Genomic DNA, 20,365 nt, shown 5'->3' with positions numbered 1-20,365 from the left:
CGCTTTCCAGATCCAGCAGATTACAAGTAAATATGTCTAATATTTACTTGTAATTTGCTGGAGTTTCTTAGGATGGCAGTAGATTATTTATGTAAAAAAAATTAAGATTAGGTACTATTTTTCTCTTGTTTTCTTGTGTAATTAGTGTGTATAATAATAATAATAATAATAATCTCAGGACAATTCACACAGCGCCATCTAGACCCAAGTTAAGCTAGCTAAAGCTTATATTATAGGTAGTATAATTGATACAAATACATAGATTTTTTTTCGTAAATAGATTCATATTATACATAGAAAATACCCAGACCGATACAAACAATCATACTCATGAATATAAATGTTTGTGCCGTGCGAGGAATCGAACCCGCGACCATTGTACGTAAAGCGGCGTGCTAGACCGCTAGACCACCGAGGACGTCCGAGGTGTATGTATGTCCAGACCGATACAAACAATCATACTCATGAATATAAATATTTGTGCCGTGCGAGGAATCGAACCCGCGACCATTGCACGTAAAGCGGTGTGCTAGACCGCTAGACCACCGAGGTCGTCCAAGATGTATGTGTGTAATTAGTGTTTGTAATTGTGTGTATTTGTATACAATCTTCCTAAGTGGACATACTGGGAGACTGTAAATCTCACTTAGTGTGACGTAAGCAAATAAATATATTTAATTATATGTTGATATTACCACATAAATAAATATCAGCTCTTCATATATCCAGAATTGTGTAAACAAATACATCAAAAGACCACGTAATTGAGAAACTCACCGAAGAAAAATATTTTGCTGTAGCTAACCAGGTAGAGTACGTGTACAAATAGAAACAGACCATAATAAGTTAATTAATGCCAACTGTTCACAACCTCTGATCTTTATAATGGCAAGATTAGAAATTTCTGGAATGTTCCATTAGAAAATTGAATTTTGGTAATTTTCATATCGATGTGATTCATTAAATTAATACTGTTGATGTTCGCAAATGAATGTTATACTTAAATGGTTTTCGGGTAACGTAATCGTTAATTAATTTTGTATTCACGTATTTGTGAGGCTTCTAATCAATTATGTTTTAATTATTATTTATTAAACGACTTTTATTTTTATTTTAATTATTTATTTATTTTACGCTACTAGGCCAATATTATAAATACCGTATAGACTAACATACATATGAATCTAAATATATATAACTCAAAGGTGACTGACATAGTGATCTATCAATGCACAGCCCAAACCACTGGACGGATCGGGCTGAAATTTGCCATGCAGGTAGATGTTATGACGTAGGCATCCGCTAAGAAAGGATTTTGATTAATTCTATCCCCAAAGGGATAAAATAGGGGATGAAAGTTTACATGAAATTTTGTCCATTTTAAACCGATCGGGCAAAGCAATGCATGCATATGCATGCAAAGTTTCAGCATGCATAAAGCTACTATGACGTAATCATCCCCTAAGAAAGGATTTTGATAAATTCCATCCCTAAGGGGTAAATTAACGTGAGCGAAGCCGCGGGCAAAAGCTAGTTAATATTATAAAATTGGTCACGGTAGGTACTGATGACGTATCCGTCAGGCTTTTTCAGGCGCTTTCAGCCGCTCCATAAGTCCTTCCGCGGGTTTGAAGTGCTAAGTGTACCTGATCGCCCCCTATCGTCCGGTGAAGTTGTATAGGCCAGCTGCGGCCTACAGCATTAGAGTAGTCCGAAAAAAAAAGGTATACTGACGACCGCGATCTGTGGAAATTATGAGCCTGTGATTTATATATCGTACCTTATGTAATATTTCAGCTGGTATTACGGGAATATTATCTGAACATATAACTTTTCCATATAGCGTCTCCCGTCTTTCTAAAATTGTTTCTTTTTTCCTTCCTTTAATTTTATTTTCTTCTGCATCCCTTTGTTTTTTTTCTTTACTATTATTAAATTCTTCTTTTTTTTGTGTATTTTATTTTTTTACAATGTGGCATTAAAAATACATACAATCCTTAATATTCACCCTTCTACGATCAACTCCTATTTTTTAATAGCGATTTTAACTTATATGGCAAAACAACGTTTGCCGAGTCAGCTAGTATATAGGTATATATAATACATGGTACAGGTGAGATAGCGCCTTACCTGTACCATATAATATATATCAATTGAACATTTGTTGCCAGCCATTTAAAACCGATTTAAACAACAATTCCTATAATATATTAGGTAAGTAATAACAGTGTAGGTATCTAACGTTTTGATCGGACTAAAAAATACTGTCGCCGAGGGAACACCCTTTCTGTAAACATTGAAATCAATTACAATCAAGATGCCCAGCGCCTCCATCAATCCATCCCCGATTACGAAACGTCGCGTCATCCTATATTTCCACTCGAACCCCGAATCCCAGACCGACCTCTATCCGCTTTCTAACGGAAAATGATCGTTTTCTTTTCCCCGATCACTACGAAAAATATTTTGTTCTTCATTTGAATGATAAATAACATTTGCGTATCATTGCACAATCATTAGCGAGCAGACGCGAGGATGCAGAATGACAGCTTGATCAATATATCTCATGGGTTTTTTTAACTTTTAGAAAAAAATATTAAGTGTACTATTAACGGTACACATGTATAAGCGATTGTTAGGAACGAGGCTCAATACAAATCGTAGGTTTTGTAACATTATTTCAATGTTTCATTAAAAAAAAACATATTTTGAATAATATAATATTGGGTCTACTCATGTATACATATAAGCGATGGTTGCCACTTACAATCAGGCGGACCGTTACCATCTTTGCCAATTACAATTAATTGCTAAATTGTTACATTAAAAAATATATAAAAGATCTGAATTGGACGATACAATCCTAGCTACAAATAAAGAAATATTTTGGCGAATGAAACATTCTTGGACATGATGCCTACAACAACCTTTTGCCGTCGCACCGCTTGCCGTCGACACGGAATTCTTCCACACACGCTGGAACTTCATTAGTGTCAGAGGAAATTTCTTCCGCGGCTATGGAATGAACTACCTGCTGAGGTTTTCTCTAGATAGCATAGAGTTTTTCATGAATATATTAAGATTTCTTAAGGTTCGACTACGTGCACGTGACTACTCTTGTGTTGCAGGCCCAGCTACGATAACCGTTTACCATTACATGTACCGTATAATAGATTTCCACCTTCGTAATATAATAAAAAAAAACAAATATAATATTCGAAAACTTTAATGACGCTCTCGAGCTACATAATAATAATACTGATTTTCTATATAAATATGTAAATGTATAAACGGTCTATTATAGTTATTATTTTAAATACTGTTTAATAAAGCTTTTCCGCCATTCCTCATTTTAATGTACCTAATAACTATTATTCTCACTTTTTCTGGAATAAAACCATCATTCAAGACTCCCACTATTATATTCCGCATATCACCTCACAAATACAATGAATTAACCAAAACTTTATTAAATTTGTTGAACACCAAAAGGGTAATGGTAAGATATTCTTGTCACGTCATTGGGCACGTAATGTAGGTCCTGGTAAGCCTTCACCATCATCTGTTGATTGACGACAGCAAATGGCCGCGGTGAAATGCTCTCTATAGACGGTAAAGGTCTCAGATCTAGACTAGGAACTGCCTCTTCCTTAGGCCTTATCGGTGCAGAAACAAACGTAGCTTGAGGCATCGTGGGTACGTTGTAACTTATCATATTGTTATACATAAACTGCTCTGAATATGTTATAGGAATCTGATAACTGGCGTCTGCTCGAGGTTCTACTTCTACAAAAGTTTCTCTGGTCGTATAAATTGCAGGGTTCATGAAAGTAGGATCGAGTCTATTCTTTCTTCGCGGACGATATTTGTAATCAGGATAATCTTGCATATGCTTCAGCCTCAGCCTCTTTGCTTCGTCAATAAATGGCCTCTTCTCCGTCTCGTCCAAACTCTTCCACTCCAGACCTAGTCGTTTTGAGATCTCCGAATTGTGCAGCTTTGGGTTCATCATCGATATTTTCTTCCTCTGAAGCCTCGACCATACCATAAAGGCGTTCATTGGTCGCTTTATGTGGTAAGGATTGTTAGGGTGTCTAGATATTTTTGAAGTAGCTTTCGCTGGCGTTGTTTCCACAAAAGCCATTTATTTCTTTTTTACATTTTAGTATAGGTACTGTCTTAGCGATTTCTATTCCAGATACCTATCTTAATTGATACAATTAAAAAAACTACAACTTTACGTTCTAAATTCAAAATTTGTGAACTAAATAGGTTCATTTGTTATTTGCAAGTGGCCTATTTGCTGATACATCAGCGCCTGATCGACGTCCAGGCTCGCACTGATGACCAGTTCCGAAGTCAACTAAACCTGAATACTGTCATTATGACAACAATGGCGCGGGTACAATTGGTATGACAATTTTCCCTGTATTATTTGCCGTCGAATAAAGAGCGGCGACAATGCACTGATTGCTCACAAATTGTCAGATGATACCAGTGTATGTTTTGTGTGTGCCGCGCCTGCGGTCTATTAAAAGGTGAATGGTACAGTCGGCTGATGAATTTGTGTACAGTCAACGTGAACGTTATAATGCTTTTAAATGTAAGTATCTAATAAGTGCTACACAATAATACTGATAGTGTTATCAGAAATCAAACAGCAAAATTGGTACAATGATGTTTCCATCACCAGAGAGTCAGTAAACTGACGGCACAAAGTGGTATCGATTGGATTCGAACTCGCTACTATTACGATAGTTATGCTGGAGGACTAGGATCGCACATTACTGTTACGCTGCTAGTACTCTTTAATGAGCAGTTTACGTCTATAAGTCAGAACAATATATTGTAAGGATGAAATGTGTTCCTACACAGTATTAAATTGAACTCATACAGCTAAACTACATAAAAAAGTACCAATTCCCATAAAATATGCATCCTAAAAATGTAATAATATGTAAGTAGAGATGGTTGTTGCTGGCAGCTTGTCTACCATTTTTTTACAAAATTTATATTTTTAACATCTGTTTTTATATGTCACTTTTGAGTAGTTGTTATTTCTTCGCTGTGAGCCCTCTTGGGAAATATACACATTTATTACAATTATTAAATATTTTTATTCGTTGTGTTCCCACTCCAGTCATAATAGTGATAAAATATTGTTGCATAAGCGATAGCAAGTGTTCTATCTGAATAAAGAAAGCCTTTGAATTTTTACTTACCATCGTCATTCAACATGACGGTGTCGAGGTGGGCCAGCGTGGTGTTGGACCTGTCTGCTAGTAGTATGGCTCTATATGTACATTTCTAGCAATGGTCCAATAAGTCGCTTTATAGGTATATTGCAGAAGGCTGCTTGTTGACCGTTTTATGTAAAGAATAAAGGTTCTGAGATAGTTGCGGAAGATAGAATGAATGGACTGTATGTATGATTAATGAAACAACGGATGAAAAATGGTAAAAATACTTAGGTATGAACATAATAACTAAAAAAAATATAACAAAGTACTAGGAGAAGAGAACTGCACACGAGAATGTTCGGAAAATTAAAGGATGTAGCTACTTGAAAGTAACAAGCATAGAATGGAAGATTATCTTTAAAAAAAGTACCAAGTGAACAGAACTGCACAGGAGATTGTTCGAAAAATTAAGGATGTATATAGAGCTCGTAGATGTCTACTTGAATATTAGAATAACAAGCATACAGTGGAACCTCTAGTTCGAAAAAAGGGCAATAAAATAAAAATTAAAAAAGTACTGAGATAACAGAACTGCACCGGAGATTGTTCGGAAAATTAACTTGACAGATAAAGTATGCATAATAGCTCGTAAATATCTATTTGCATTGTAACAAGCATAAAGAGTGGATTCAAGGAGTGGTCCCAGGGTCCTTGTTCGAATAAAGAAACGTATTCAATTGCACATAGATACAGCACAGATTGTCATGGTATAGAATGTCTGGGCGTGGCTATGCCATATGTACGTACTATTGGCAAAAAATTTACTACTAGATACAACTTATATACCTACTATTCAGAATTATGACGACTAAATATTCAAGAGTTAATTCTATAATAATCTGTATACCCTTATTAAAGGAATAAAAATTAATTATTAATAATATTTTTTGTTATTTTTATTTCGATTTTATATAAGAAGGTTTAATTAAAGTTGAATTTTAAACATAATGTTAAAACACAATGTTCATTTATTCCATTAAATGGATAGTATTTAATATTAGATATATCTTGATAGATATCGTGTATTTTACACGGATGTTTAGGATATATCTTTGCAACTTATTTTTTAAGCAATGATTTTTCCCGTCGTTACAGGATACTACTAGCGCCATCTAGGCACGTCGTCCTGCATAAAGTGAATTATTAAGTCATTCTGTCCGTTTTCTCTAAATAAAAAGAGCGAAATATAGTAAACTCTCAAAAGATGGAAACGAAACATAGGCAGTACTTGTTTTAACATATTTAACCAAGAATAAATATTTAATGTATTTACACTACTACAATCTATTATTAAATTTGGTCTATAGTTTATGAAGTGTATATAAATAACAATATATTTTTATAGACATATAAAACCTACACATATTGTTTGTGTGCCATTTTATGACAACAATAAAACTGTATAAACTTAATCTATTTTCTAATTAAAATTGTGGTATTTCTGTATATTGCACCATCTATTGTGTACCACTGTATTTAAATGAAACTTGACAAACAACCATCTAAAGCATATACGTCAAATGTAGAAAGCAAGTGTAATTGTTCATTCAAATGTATTTCAATAGATGGCGCTGAATACTAATATTAATTATTATTTTACCACCTAGATGGCAGTAGCAGTTTCAACATTGTTATGATTTTGTTCTATAAAGTATTGTTGTTGGGAAAGTGATTTCATTTTTTTTGATATATCGAGCTTCGAGATTAAAACCAATCCTTTCAAGTGATCAAAACACTTGAATTCGATAAATTTAACCTGTCACTGCCTTTATTATGTCTATAGCAGTATTAATATTATATATACAACTGTACGTTAAGATACACGCCTATATAATGGCTATATAAAATGGCTTATTTATTATATAGGATCCGCCTTGCGCAAATTACAATATTTAATAAATAAACAGTAATTAATTAACTAATTCATTCATTCATTCGCCTATTTCAGCTACCAAGCAGCTTGTTTTGTAACTTTGTTTCGGTTGTAGTCGATCGACATAATAGTCCTCTAAATTGGCAAATTAGTCGTTTTTTATAATGGATGATAAGGGGAATAGTATGTACCCGCCGGTCTAATGTGATAGTCACCGCATCAGTGGAGGATAATAGGATGCAACTGAAGTCAGGCCAGTTTGCACGAGGCGAATTTACCACGATGATTTTCAAAGCGGACCGCGTGGACTCCGACCTGATATGGTACATGGTCAGCACATTGAGCAGTCTATTTATCACAATAGTTTCTAGGGGGTAATCTAACATAGTACATTGCTAGCAATAATAATAATAGGACAATTCACACAACGCCATCTTGACCTACGTTAAACTAGCTAAAAGTTGTGTTATGGGTAATGACTGTTACAAATACATAGATTTTTATTTAAATGCATACATATTATACATAGAATACACCCAAACCGATAGAAACAATCATACTCATGAATACAAATGTTTGTACCGTCGTGGAATCGAACCCGCGACCATCGGACGTAAGGCGGTGTCTTAAACCACTAGACCACAGAGACTGTTAAAACAATAGAGTTATTAGTCCTCAATACTAACAAATCCCCTTCCCCCATCGTTACCTTAGTGATGTAGATACACTTATCATCAGATATGCCGTTAGCTTCTTTGAATTATATACATAGAAAAATGTATTACAGTCAGCTATCTAAATATATATATATATAACTCAAAGGTGACTGACGTAGTGATCTATCAACGCACAGCGCAAACCACTGAACGGATCGGGCTGAAATTTGGCATGCAGGTAGATGTTATGACGTAGGCATCCGCTAAGGATTTTGGTTAATTCTACCCCCAAGGGGATAAAATAGGGGATGAAAGTTTATATGAAACTTTGTCAATTTTAAACCGATCGGGCTGAGATTTTGCATGCATAAAGCTACTATGACGTAGGCATCCCCATAGAAAAGATTTTGATTAATTCTACCCCCAAGGGGATAAAATAGGGGATGAAAGTTTATATGAAACTTTGTCAATTTTAAACCGATCGAGCTGAGATTTTGCATGCTTAAAGCTACTATGACGTAGGCATCCCCATAGAAATGATTTTGATAAATTCCACCCTTAAGGGGATAAATTAACGCAAGCGAAGCCGCGGGCAAAAGCTAGTTTTATTATAAAGGTAGTAATAATGGGAAACAACATTATGTACCCAAATAGGTACAATGTTCTTGAAAGTAAACCGAGCGACGACACGCGCCACTTTGTAAATCATCGCGGAGACACTGCGGGGAGTATTTAAGCCGCCATATTTATGAAAATAAGACTCCATAAAGCTATAATGGAAAATACAAAAAGCCCGCACCGACCGTCGTAAGGCGGGCGTGGAGAGCGCCTTTACATCACACGATCCGATCACTGTTTTATATTTTATTTTTAATTTATTTGACGGCCTCGGTGGTCTGGCTTTTCAGCACACCGCTTAATTCCCATGGTATAAACATTTGTATTCATGAGTAGTTTTTTTGTATCGGTCAGGATGTTTTCTATGCATATTATGTATGTATTTACAAGAAAAAATATCTAAGTTTTTATAGTTGCAATACAAACAAACAATACCCATATCACAAGCTCTGCTTAGCTTGACATTAGTTGTGTGAAGTTATTAAGTGTATTTTATATGGTATTAGGTACAAGTACAATATGTACATAGTAACATAAATGAAGAAGAAGAACATATATTTTCGAGAAATATATATATTTACAAATATATAACTTATATCTTAACATCAGAAGATATTCATTAAAGACCAAGTACCTATTAAATATTTAATGGTGGCACCAGTTGAGAGGATGGTCTTTCAGCTCGTACTGCGATATTAACTTTTATTAGTCCGGTGAAGCTGTAAAGACCAGATGCGGCCATCAGGATTCCGAAAGAGAATCCGAAAAAAAAAGTTTTAAGTTTTAAGTTGTTCTGTATTATTTATTCACTGTTTATTATGGTATGCTGAATATATTATTATTGTGCTTTTGTATATATATTATATACATTATTTAAATTATTAACCGGGTCTTAACACGAATAATTTTATGGCAAATAAAGGTGTTTATCTCTCTCGATTATTCGTGTTAAGACCCGGTTAATAATTTAAATAATGTATATTAAACACGAAAGTTTAAAATCATATATTATATATCTCCCTTTGATGGGATGTTAAACTTGTCATTGCGGGTGAATATCATTATTATTATTATTGTTATTGTCTCATCTTCACAGCTTCTGCTGATTTTTTACTTATTATTATTATTCAATACATACCAATTCCCAACTTTCTATCTCAATAAATATATGAAATTTTGGAATAAAATAAATCTATTTCTGGTTGGTAGTTAGTATTCACACGTTTCGACTTGTAAATGTAAACTTACAAGGATTATTTAAAAGAGCAACACACAAGTTTCTTGCTCGTTCTTCTTGTGATGAAACAGCTTTCCGAACGAGTGGTAGATAAAAGACAAATTGTTATGACTATTCAAAAGTGCTTAAATTAAGTTTATTTGAATAAATGATTTTCTATTCTAAAAGAATTTTTTAACTTTTGTACGTTGATGTACAAATCGTTACCGACTGAAGCCTGCGTTTTCTCACCCTGACCACGTGTGTAATAATCGTGAGGTATAAAGCGCCCAATAAGTCTTAACTTATTGTTATTGCGCATTTTAAGCCTCAGTTTTATGTGTCGGAATCGTCGCCCGCACCGCAGCCTGCATCTCTTTATGTATATATAGATTTATTACTAGGATAGTTGCCAAGAAAATGGCAAACTCTACCTACTACACACCAATACCTACCTATATAATACATTATTATTATTATTAAGTGTATGCTTTATTTTAACAGATCTTTTTGGTTGTTTACGTTTATTATTATTTTATTTTATTATTATTAATTAGCCTGCTACATGGCTCATATTATAAATACTTTATAAACTAACATACTGCGTACGACACACCTTCATTTTAACTTTTATTGTATTTTTTTATATATATTTAAAATCCATTTTCTATTGTTCTATTATTTGTCAATTTTTTAATATATGTCGTTTACCATCAGCGACCGCAGTTTCTCTTCGAACTAAAAATAATATATATATCTACAGTCCTTCAGAAACCTTAGTCGTTAATATTGTAAAACTGATATTTATTTCATTATTTGAAACCAACAGCATACACAGTACATAAAAACAGAAAGTACAAACCAATAGTGCCTATAGCTAATAGGTTAGATGTATTGATATGTACAAAAGAAGTGGCGCATAAACAGGGTCAATAGGAATCATTGTGGCACTGCACTCAGTGGGCCCAACTTTCTGCTGCGTGCTGCTACACCGACCACGACAATGTACCTGTCCCGTCTACATTACGCCACTAAGGAGCAGGACATTGTTGATTATATCCGTACCAAGAGTAACCTGACATTGAGGGTGACGCAGCTGAAGTCACAACGCGAGTTTCAAAGCGTTTGTGGGCCTGGTCCCCACCGACTTGCTGCCCACCTTCATGAAAGAGGACTACTGGCCGAAAGGTGTATCTGCGCTACCGTGGCAGATTGCCGTCTTCAGTGCCGTGATTACACAGACAATGTCATTGTATTAGTTTTTAAATATTATATTATATGTATGTTAGTCTAGAAGGTATTTATAATAGCCTAGTTGCCTGAAAAAAAAGAATAAATAAATATTGAAAATATCTGTGTGGTCACGGCAGTGAAGACGGCAATCTGCCACGATATACCACACCCTTCGGCCAGAAGTCCTGGTATTATGATATACTTCGGCATCGGTCTAGCTGTTTGTTAGACATACCGCCGCACTCAGAGACGTGTAATAGTTACTTTAGCAACTCCTTATTAGAGATTTAAAAAATATCCTATTATATAAGTAACTAATATAAACAAACCGGTTATTAAAAACAAAATTGTTGAGTTTCTTATAAACTGGCTTTAAAAAGTCCAGTTGAATTTCTCCTAACTCATGTAAACTGTATTAAAAAGAAATAGTAGTAGGTATTTCTTGTAGTAAACGGAAATAAAATGGCTTTAAAAAAATCAGTTGAGTTTCTTTAAATCAATGTAAAGAATTTGGTTTTAAAAAAACAATCATACTTCTTGCTAGTTCTTCTTGAGTGAATCTGTATATGGAACTGGACGATAGGGTATTAATTATTAGGGATTGTATACGATTATACAAAAAACTTGAAGTTCATAAGCGGTTGACGTCCTACATGAATAAAGGATTTTTAATTTAATTTGATTATACCGAATAACTTCATTGGAAGTCGCGAATCGCGGCTTCGATTCTCATACGAAAAGATTTGCATTAATTTGTAAGTTTGTTTGTATCGGTCTATGTATTTATATCACATGTACCCATAACATAAACTCTGCTTAGTTTGGGACTAGATGGCGCTGTGTGAATTATCCTGATATATTATTTTTACAGTACTAGAATTTATCTAATATAATATTAGGAGTAGGTAGCATTATAAAACATTTCCAAAACGGATAATAGTAGCTTATAAATACATTGAGAAAATATGATCATAACGTATTCTGTCCAAGACGGTGACAAACAAACACATATAATGGGAGAACGAATAGAAAAGAATCGAATGTTATTCCCTCGCCTCATATCATACAATGCTCTCGGGTGCCGATACCGGCCACACCGCGCCATGTATCAGAAGACACATCACAAGATATATTTTGGTGTTTGAAAAATATATCTTGAGATGTGCCTTCTGATACATAGCGCGGTGTGTTTGTACTTATGATGTTTGTTTAATACCTGGAATTAACAGTGAGTATCATTACATAGCTTAAAACAAAGTCGCCCTCGCTGTCTGTCCGTCCCTATGTATACTTAAATTTTTAAAACTACGCAACGGATTTTGTAGCTGTATTTTTAATAGATAGAGTAATTCAAGAGGAAGGTTTATATATATAATACATACACCCGTGCGAAGCCGGGGTGGATAGCTAGTTGAAATATAATATAATAAGAGTAGGTATATATTGGTATCTCAAATAATAAATGATAAGAAGATACACATGGTTTGTAGACGTTTAATACAGTAGAGCGCAGGACAGAAGTGTTACATGTCTTTAAATATTATTTAAACGAATATACAAAACTCAGAGAATCACTGGTTCTCATTGTAGGTCTAATAAAATATGCTCTAAAGTGGTAATTAAAAGTGCGATTTTAGAGTTATTTCCTCACGCGCACACTCAGATTTTGGATTGAACTACCTGCCGAGATTTTCTCTCTGGATTACTGCATCGTAAGGGTCGCACGTGACACTCCAGTTTTTCAGACGTCCGTAGACTACGGTAAGCGTTTACCATCACAATGACTGTACGCTCGATTACCAACACTGTACTAAAAAAGTAGTAATAAAAAAAGTATATATTTTCATAACATAATCTCATGTGTATCGTATTTCTCGCGACTCTTTTATGTGTCTATTGATACGATATTTTTATTTCCTACCCGCGCAATACAGCGCCAGCGGCCGCCCGACGCCACGCGACGCTTTGTCAGATCGGATTTTACATGTATACCTACATAATATATTATTATAGCTGTATGATAACATATCTCTTAGCTAACTATTTTATTTTAAAAAATTTAAACGCATTCTATTTACAAAAAAAATAGTAATATTTAGCGTTGGAGTAGTTAACTTCCGTTCTAAATTCAAAAATGTTATAAAATCTAAGAGGGCATTTTGTTTTCTTTAAACTGCTAAGAGGGCATAATAGCCGTCAAGACCAGTTGTATATATATACGCCTTCACTTTCAGGTCAATTCCATTACATATTAAATTTTTTTATAAAATCTCAGTAATCTCATGACCATCAAGACTCGTTATATATATTACTTGCAATTCCCCTGGTGTTGCGAGTGCTCATGGGCGGCAGTAATCACTTACTCACTTAGGTGAGCCGCGTGCTCGTTTGTCCCCTGTGTTATAAAAAAAATACTATACCTGTATGATTTATAAGATGACTCGTAGCTTACCATTTTATTTAAGAAAGTTCAAACACATTCGATTTTCAAAAAAAATTCAATATCTCAGAGTTGGAGCAGTTCAATTCCGTTCCACATTCAAAACTGTTATAAAATCTAAGAGGGCTGACCATCGGAAGTAAGGCGGTGTGCTCAAGCAGATAACCACCGAGGCTGTCGTCATAACGTTGGTTTCCAGAGGGAATCACGTGGAACTGATATACATTGCTAAAATGAGATCAACAGTCCCCATTACTAGAATCCTCTACCTCCTATTTAGTACTGAATCTGTATTCATATCATATATATCATTTATTTTCATTTGTTTTTATTTAAATTATATACAATGCTCTGGAGATGGGCGCAAATAACTGCAACACAGTTTTTTTGTAAACTAATGTAGTTGTTTACGTTTAATATGTTATTGTTATAACTTTGTTTTTGGTTTAAATAAATTCTTTAATTCTTTTAAAAATTCTTTAAAAAAACATTCACTTTCCCAGAAAAAAGATTCAAATATCTTATAACAACATAAACATTCCCTTTCTAAAAAAAGCTTATTAATAATTTAAGAATTTATAAATGATAATAATGATTTTGTAGAAAATAATAAACTTAAAATTCATAAATTGACAATATTATCTGGATGAATAAAGATTGAGTGTGTAGCGGTTTCTATGTTGATTGTCGCATGCCTAATCCTTGTTAATGAAAATCTACCTATAACAACATTATTTAAAAAAGCAACACAGAAGCTTCTTTTTCGTGATGAGTCTGCGTTCCGAATGAGTGGTAGAATAAAAAAATGTGACTATTCAAAAGTGCTTATATTAAATTTATTTGAATAAATATTATTTCTATTTCTAGTACCCATCATTACATAGTATAAAACAAAGTATGTAGTTGTAGCTGTCTGTCCGTCCCTATGTATGCTTAAATCTTTAAAACTAACCAACGGATTTTGAATCGTTTTTTTTAAATAGATAGAGTGATTCAAGAGAAAGGTTTCACGGGTGTACATGTATAATACATGTACACCCGTGCGAAGCCGGGGCGAGTAGCTAGTATATAATAATAGTAGAATAGTGCTGCACAGAGTACAGAGTAGGTAGGTAGTAGTGTAGTGTACAGCCGCAGGGCTTAATAACAACTGGCAACCCCAACAAGTACAACACCGCAGTACCGGGGCCACCCTCGTCTCGACGTAGCGAGATTACCTCATTATTCGCACGACACTGTTTTGTCACCGTCTGTTTGTACGTCCCACAGTTTGGTACGTGCGCGGTTGTTAAACGAGAATGTGATAATTGAAGATTTTGTTCTAAGAAAATGTGACATCTATTTTTTTTTTATTATTTTTTATTAGCAAAAGGTGCCATAATCAGGCCTGGTGACTGTTTGCATTGATGATCTCGGTGGTCTAGTGGTTTAGCACACCGCTTTACTACTAATAGTCGCGGGTTCGATTCCTCACACGATACTAACATATATTTACAAAAAATGTATCCAACTAGTAGTTGTCTAATAAACATACATAATACAAGCTTTGCTTAGCTTGGGTCTAGATGGCGCTGTGTTAATTATCCTGCAATGTTATTGCAGCAATGTAGATACCTCGATCGATCTGAACTCATACTTACACCTTATCACCCACCATTATCAGTGCCTCACCAGCATATGAATAGAAATATATACAAAATGTTATCTTATATATAAAATTCTCGTGTCACAGTTTTCGTTCCCATACTCCTCCGAAACGGCTTGACCGATTCTCATGAAATTTTGTGAGCGTATTGAGTAGGTCTGAGAATCGGCCAACATCTATATTTCGTCCCCGTAAATGTTAGGGGTAGTCCACCCCTAATTTTTTTTTTATTTTAAGGCAAAACAACGTTTGCCGAGACAGCTAGTACCTATCTATATAAAATTATGAACATGATCAGAGATCACCTTAAACGTTCCATATATTGTTGTGTATTGAAATAGTCTGAAAAACTGGCTGTACGCGCGACTTCGTCCGCGTGGAATTTACTTTATTTTTCTAAAATAAAAGTAGCCTAAATTACTCCTTATTACATTAGCTACCCTATAAAAGTCCCGTCAAAATCGGTTTAGCCATTTCAGAGATTAGTCGGAACAAACAGACAGACAAAAATTATAAAAAATGTTACTTTGGTGTATGTATCGCATTTACATTCATATTACAAACAGACACTCCAATTTTATTTATATGTATAGATATATAGATTATAACCAACCTTAATTTTATAATAAACATTTGGATACCAAATATTCAGCTACAGATGTTTGCATTAATTATGTATGTTTTTGTATGAAAATAATTAATTTGTGAATACGAAATTCCATAATCATCATAATGTATATATATATATCAAAATCAAATAAAAACAATATTTGTTTCATAGAGTATCTTTCGGCCTCTTATACAAGTTATACTACGCCCTGTATAGGAGCATATATAATAGACACTTTGGTAGCACCCTATATAATACCAATATCTATTCTAACTGACGTCAATACCGGCATCCTGAAATATCGCATCCTGAGATGATGCAAACTCAGTTAGTAACTGAGTTTGCATCATCTCGCGCGTGACGTAACTACATTGACGCCCGGTGGACCGGAGCGGATGGACACTGGGATGCTGCACAACCCACATCACTAACAATATGTATATAGTGCGTCATACTCGTGAACAGGTGGGGAGTGGTCTATTCGGGTCATGTCCACTGATTGACCTAATGACAAAAATGATATTTTGTATTTCATTTTTGTCAAAAGAATGCATTCATTTTTGTCTGCTTTCTTTTGACAAAAATGAAATACATACAATATACAATAGGATATGCAAAAAATGCAATAAGAATAAAAAAAATAATCTATATGGTTGGTCTATATTGGACCGTAGCTATAGTTGTGTATGTATCTGCCGGCCGGCCACGATGTTTCAGTCAGTCGCCAATATACAACCGTGAGGACACAACTTCGTTTTATTTAAATTTAAGAACAAAACTCCACATCTCCCAAGGCAAACTAAATACAGCTTTAACACAATCAACATATATTTTTGCAAACATATTCAAGCTTATTTAAAAACAATAACAGCTGAGATTCTTGTCAGTTCTTCTCATCTCATAATCATTACGAACTTTTAGCTCGAAAGAAATTCTAACACTGATAGTACTTAGATTTGATATATCATAAGAATTTGTAATAGACTTACATGAGTAGAGATATTTTGATTTGATTAATTTGATATGGTAGAGAGTTCGTCACATGATAGAGGACTAGACGAATTTGTATCACTGCAGTCCCCAAAGAAAATTAAGAATTACCTTAAGTATGTAATATTATATTATCTGTGCCTTAAGCCTCTATAATAGAGCTACATGAATAAAGATATTTTAATTTTGTATAAATCATAGTTTTACATTGTACCTATAGAGACAAATAAATAATCCATACATAGTTTTTTCATATCTGGCTCGAGCACCTAAAAATCTATGTATAAATTCTAGTCTTAAATTGTGGATATAAATAAAACCGGCATGATGGTATTTTCACACCTGAAATAATAATTTTATTCATAAAACAAATGAATGCTACGCATTCCAAATTCAACATATGAAATAGGTCTTATGTTTTGTAAAAAATTTATTTGATTTGATTATGTAACAACTAGACTGATGTAAGTATTGCAAATAACCCGATCAATTTTATCACCGAAAAACAAATGATTGCTACGATAATTCAAAATTATTCATAAAACAAATGAATGCTTTTATCACCGAAAAACAAATGATTGCTACGAGTTCCAAATTCAAAATATGAAGTAGGTCTTATGTTTTGTACAAATTTGATTTGATATGATTAAATAACAAGATTGAAGAAGGTATTACAAATAACCCGATCAGTTTTATCACCAAATAACAAATGATTGCTACGAGTTCCAAATTCAAAATATGAATTGGGGTTTATGATCTGTACAAATTTGATTTGATTATGAAACAACCAGACTGATGAAGGTATAAATAACCCGAACAGTTTTATCATGAAAAAACAAATAATTGCTACGAGTTCTAAATTCAAAATATGAAATAGGTTTTATGAAATTACAAATAACCTGATTAGTTTTGTCTCGAAGCGTGAAGTAGCTTTAAAATGGGTATTGGGTATGTAGCCGGCGGCTGATGCTGGCTAGGCGGTTGGCTGAAATACAGAGTTTACCCTACCATGCAGCGGAGCGGCAAAATTGCACGTAACGTGATATTGTATCGTCGAATCGGAATTGTTTTTAGTATATTCACGTGAAAATTATCATCTAAAAAAGTATACGGCTATTTGACATCCTCAGTGGTCTAGCGGTTTAGCACACCGCCTTATTGATGGTCGCTGGTTCGATTCCTCGCAGGGTACAAATATTTGTAATCATGAGTATGACTGTTTGTATCGCTCTGGATATTTTCTATGTATATTATGTATTTATTTACAAATGTATCTATGTATTTATATCAGTTGTCTAGTATCCATCCCACAAGCTCTACTTAGCTGAGGACTAGAAGACACTGAATTGTCCTGAGATATATTTTTTTGACAACTGATACAAATACATAGACTTTTTTTATAAATACATACATAATATACATACAAAACACTCAAAGCGATACAAACAATCATATAAATGTTTATACCGTGCGAAGAATCGAACCCACAACCATCAGCAGTAAAGCGGTGTGCTCAACCGCTACACCACAAGACCGTCGTAAGTTACATTAAAATCAAATATGGATTGATCAATACATTGTGTACAGAAGCGTCAATTCATAACACAATCGTGAATGGTCTGTTTCAATTTCACGCGGTCATGCCGCCCTAATTGATAATTAAATGTATAGTCGTATATATTGTATTATCTGTGGTCGTATACAGGAATATTTTGGAAGTTTCCAGAACAATTTATTGTTTTTTTATATACCTAAGTGTATTTTTTTACGGGTTATAATGATACGGTGCACCCGCCTGAGTTAACGGTATACGCTGGTGGAGCACCGGTAGAGAATAAGATGAGCGTGAGGTTAGGTCAAAATTAAAAATTCAAAAATCATTTATTCATGTAGGACATTTTAGCCGCTTATGAACGTCAAGTATTTACATTATAATTTTTTCCCTACCGTCCAGTTCGGTATATAGATCCAATTGAGAAGAACTGGCAAGAAACTCTATTGAATTACTTTTTTTTAAAGCTCAGTTAGCCCATACTGGTAAATATACCATAATTCTATTACGATGATTTCCAGGGGTATTGTATGAAGGTCAACCTTACATGGTATCATCATCATCATCATCGTCATCAGTCCACTTTACTTTGTATATTAGGTAACAATCCCTTTTCCCCCCTACGTACCTAAGTGTATTTATGAATGATAATGTACTGGTTCACCCGCCTAAGCTAACGGTTTACGCTGGCGGGGCACCAGTAGAGGATAAGATGAGCAATAGGTCAGTTCAGATAATCCATTGCGGTAAATTCACCATGAATTTATCTATTATGCAACACTAATTCTAACTCTCGGCGCTGCTCTCAACACATAAAAAGTATTCCGTAGGTTCCCGTAGAATATTGTTTATTTATGTAGCAAACCTTTAAATATTTAGATGCTTTCGGATTTTTAATTTAAATATCTGTATCTGAAATAAATAGAAATAGAAATAGAAATAATCTTTATTCAAATAAACTCATTACAAGCACTTTTGAATAGTCATATTTTGATTCTACCACTCATTCGGAATGCAGATTCATCACAAGAAGAACGAGCAAGAAACTTGTGTGTTGCTCTTTTTAAAATATAGAAGGAAACATTTTTATGAATAGTTTTGGAAATTAAGATTTAATAAAATATTTTTTAAACGGTAATTAATAGTATATTTATGCATTAACATAATAAAAATTTCAGAGATACAAAAAATTAAATTTTATATAAAAATGTATGTTTTTTTTTTATCGTGATTATTATTTGATTAATTCCTTGTTGGCCAGCCTTATACTTTCATCAAATACTTATTATTAATATACCTCTGTCATACAGACAGAGCCACAGCTCAAAACTATATAACATATAACATACATAAACATTTTCCTTATACGACTGCAGGCGGCAGTATAATTGTGAATATCTCCATTAGGGCCCATTCACACGCAATTGTTTGTGTCCGCTGCGTCTCATGCAAATGGACCGCAGGCGGACAACGCGCACTAATTGCAGTTTACGTGAATAAAGGACCCGCATGTTAGTACTTACATAATGATAGGCGTGGAAGGTCTAACTGAAATAGTGGTTAATATTTACTGGTATCACTCTTAGAGATGGCGGTAGGCATTGCAGTTTACGAGAATAAAGGCCCCGCATATTAGTACTTACATAATGATAGGCGTGGAAGGTCTAACTGAAATAGTGATTAATATTTACTGGTATCACTCTTAGAGATGGCGGTAGGCATTGCAGTTTACGAGAATAGAGGACCCGCATATTAGTACTTAGGTACATATTGATAGGCGTGGAAAGTCTAACTGAAATAGTGGTTAATATTTACTGGTATCACTCTTAGAGATGGCGGTAGGCATTGCAGTTTACGAGAATAAAGGCCCCGCATATTAGTACTTACATATTGATAGGCGTGGAAGGTCTAACTGAAATAGTGGTTAATATTTACTGGTATCACTCTTAGAGATGGTGGTAGGCATAACAGTAATATATTTATTTCTCTCCACAAAACATAGACATAATATAAAGTGAAACAGAACCATTGGAGCTTGTAAATTTAATGTTAAAGTACAGATTTGTGGAGAACTGGTACCTGTACTAGGTATCTGAAGAACCTGTATTACGGGTCACCAGCCCCACCCACTATATCTTACGTGCTAAGATTTATGTGTACAATGAAATGTCAGAAGCAACATGTGAAGTCTAACAGGAATGGTGTTTAATATTTACTGGTATCAATATTAGAGATGGCGGTAGGTATCACAGGTGGCATGTAAAGTCTAACAACATTGGTGTTTAATATTTA

At 34.2% G+C, this 20,365-nt stretch overlaps 1 protein-coding gene across 1 annotated transcript; it reads right to left on the bottom strand.

Moving 5' to 3' along the window:
- Window positions 1-3,241: 3,241 nt before the first annotated feature.
- LOC131851598 (transcription factor sox-3-like) lies at window positions 3,242-4,325 on the bottom strand. The gene has a single exon (XM_059202112.1). It carries the CDS (start codon window positions 4,142-4,144, stop codon window positions 3,470-3,472), a length of 675 nt encoding a protein of 224 aa, XP_059058095.1. The 5' UTR covers window positions 4,145-4,325; the 3' UTR covers window positions 3,242-3,469.
- Window positions 4,326-20,365: the final 16,040 nt, after the last annotated feature.

This window comes from Achroia grisella, unplaced genomic scaffold (assembly GCF_030625045.1).
Source record: "Achroia grisella isolate CSIRO2021 unplaced genomic scaffold, CSIRO_AGI_Agris_v1 utg794, whole genome shotgun sequence".
Lineage (NCBI taxonomy): Eukaryota > Metazoa > Arthropoda > Insecta > Lepidoptera > Pyralidae > Achroia > Achroia grisella.
The sequence above is the reverse complement of the archived record's forward strand: the minus strand, read 5'-3'. Positions and strand labels throughout refer to the sequence as shown.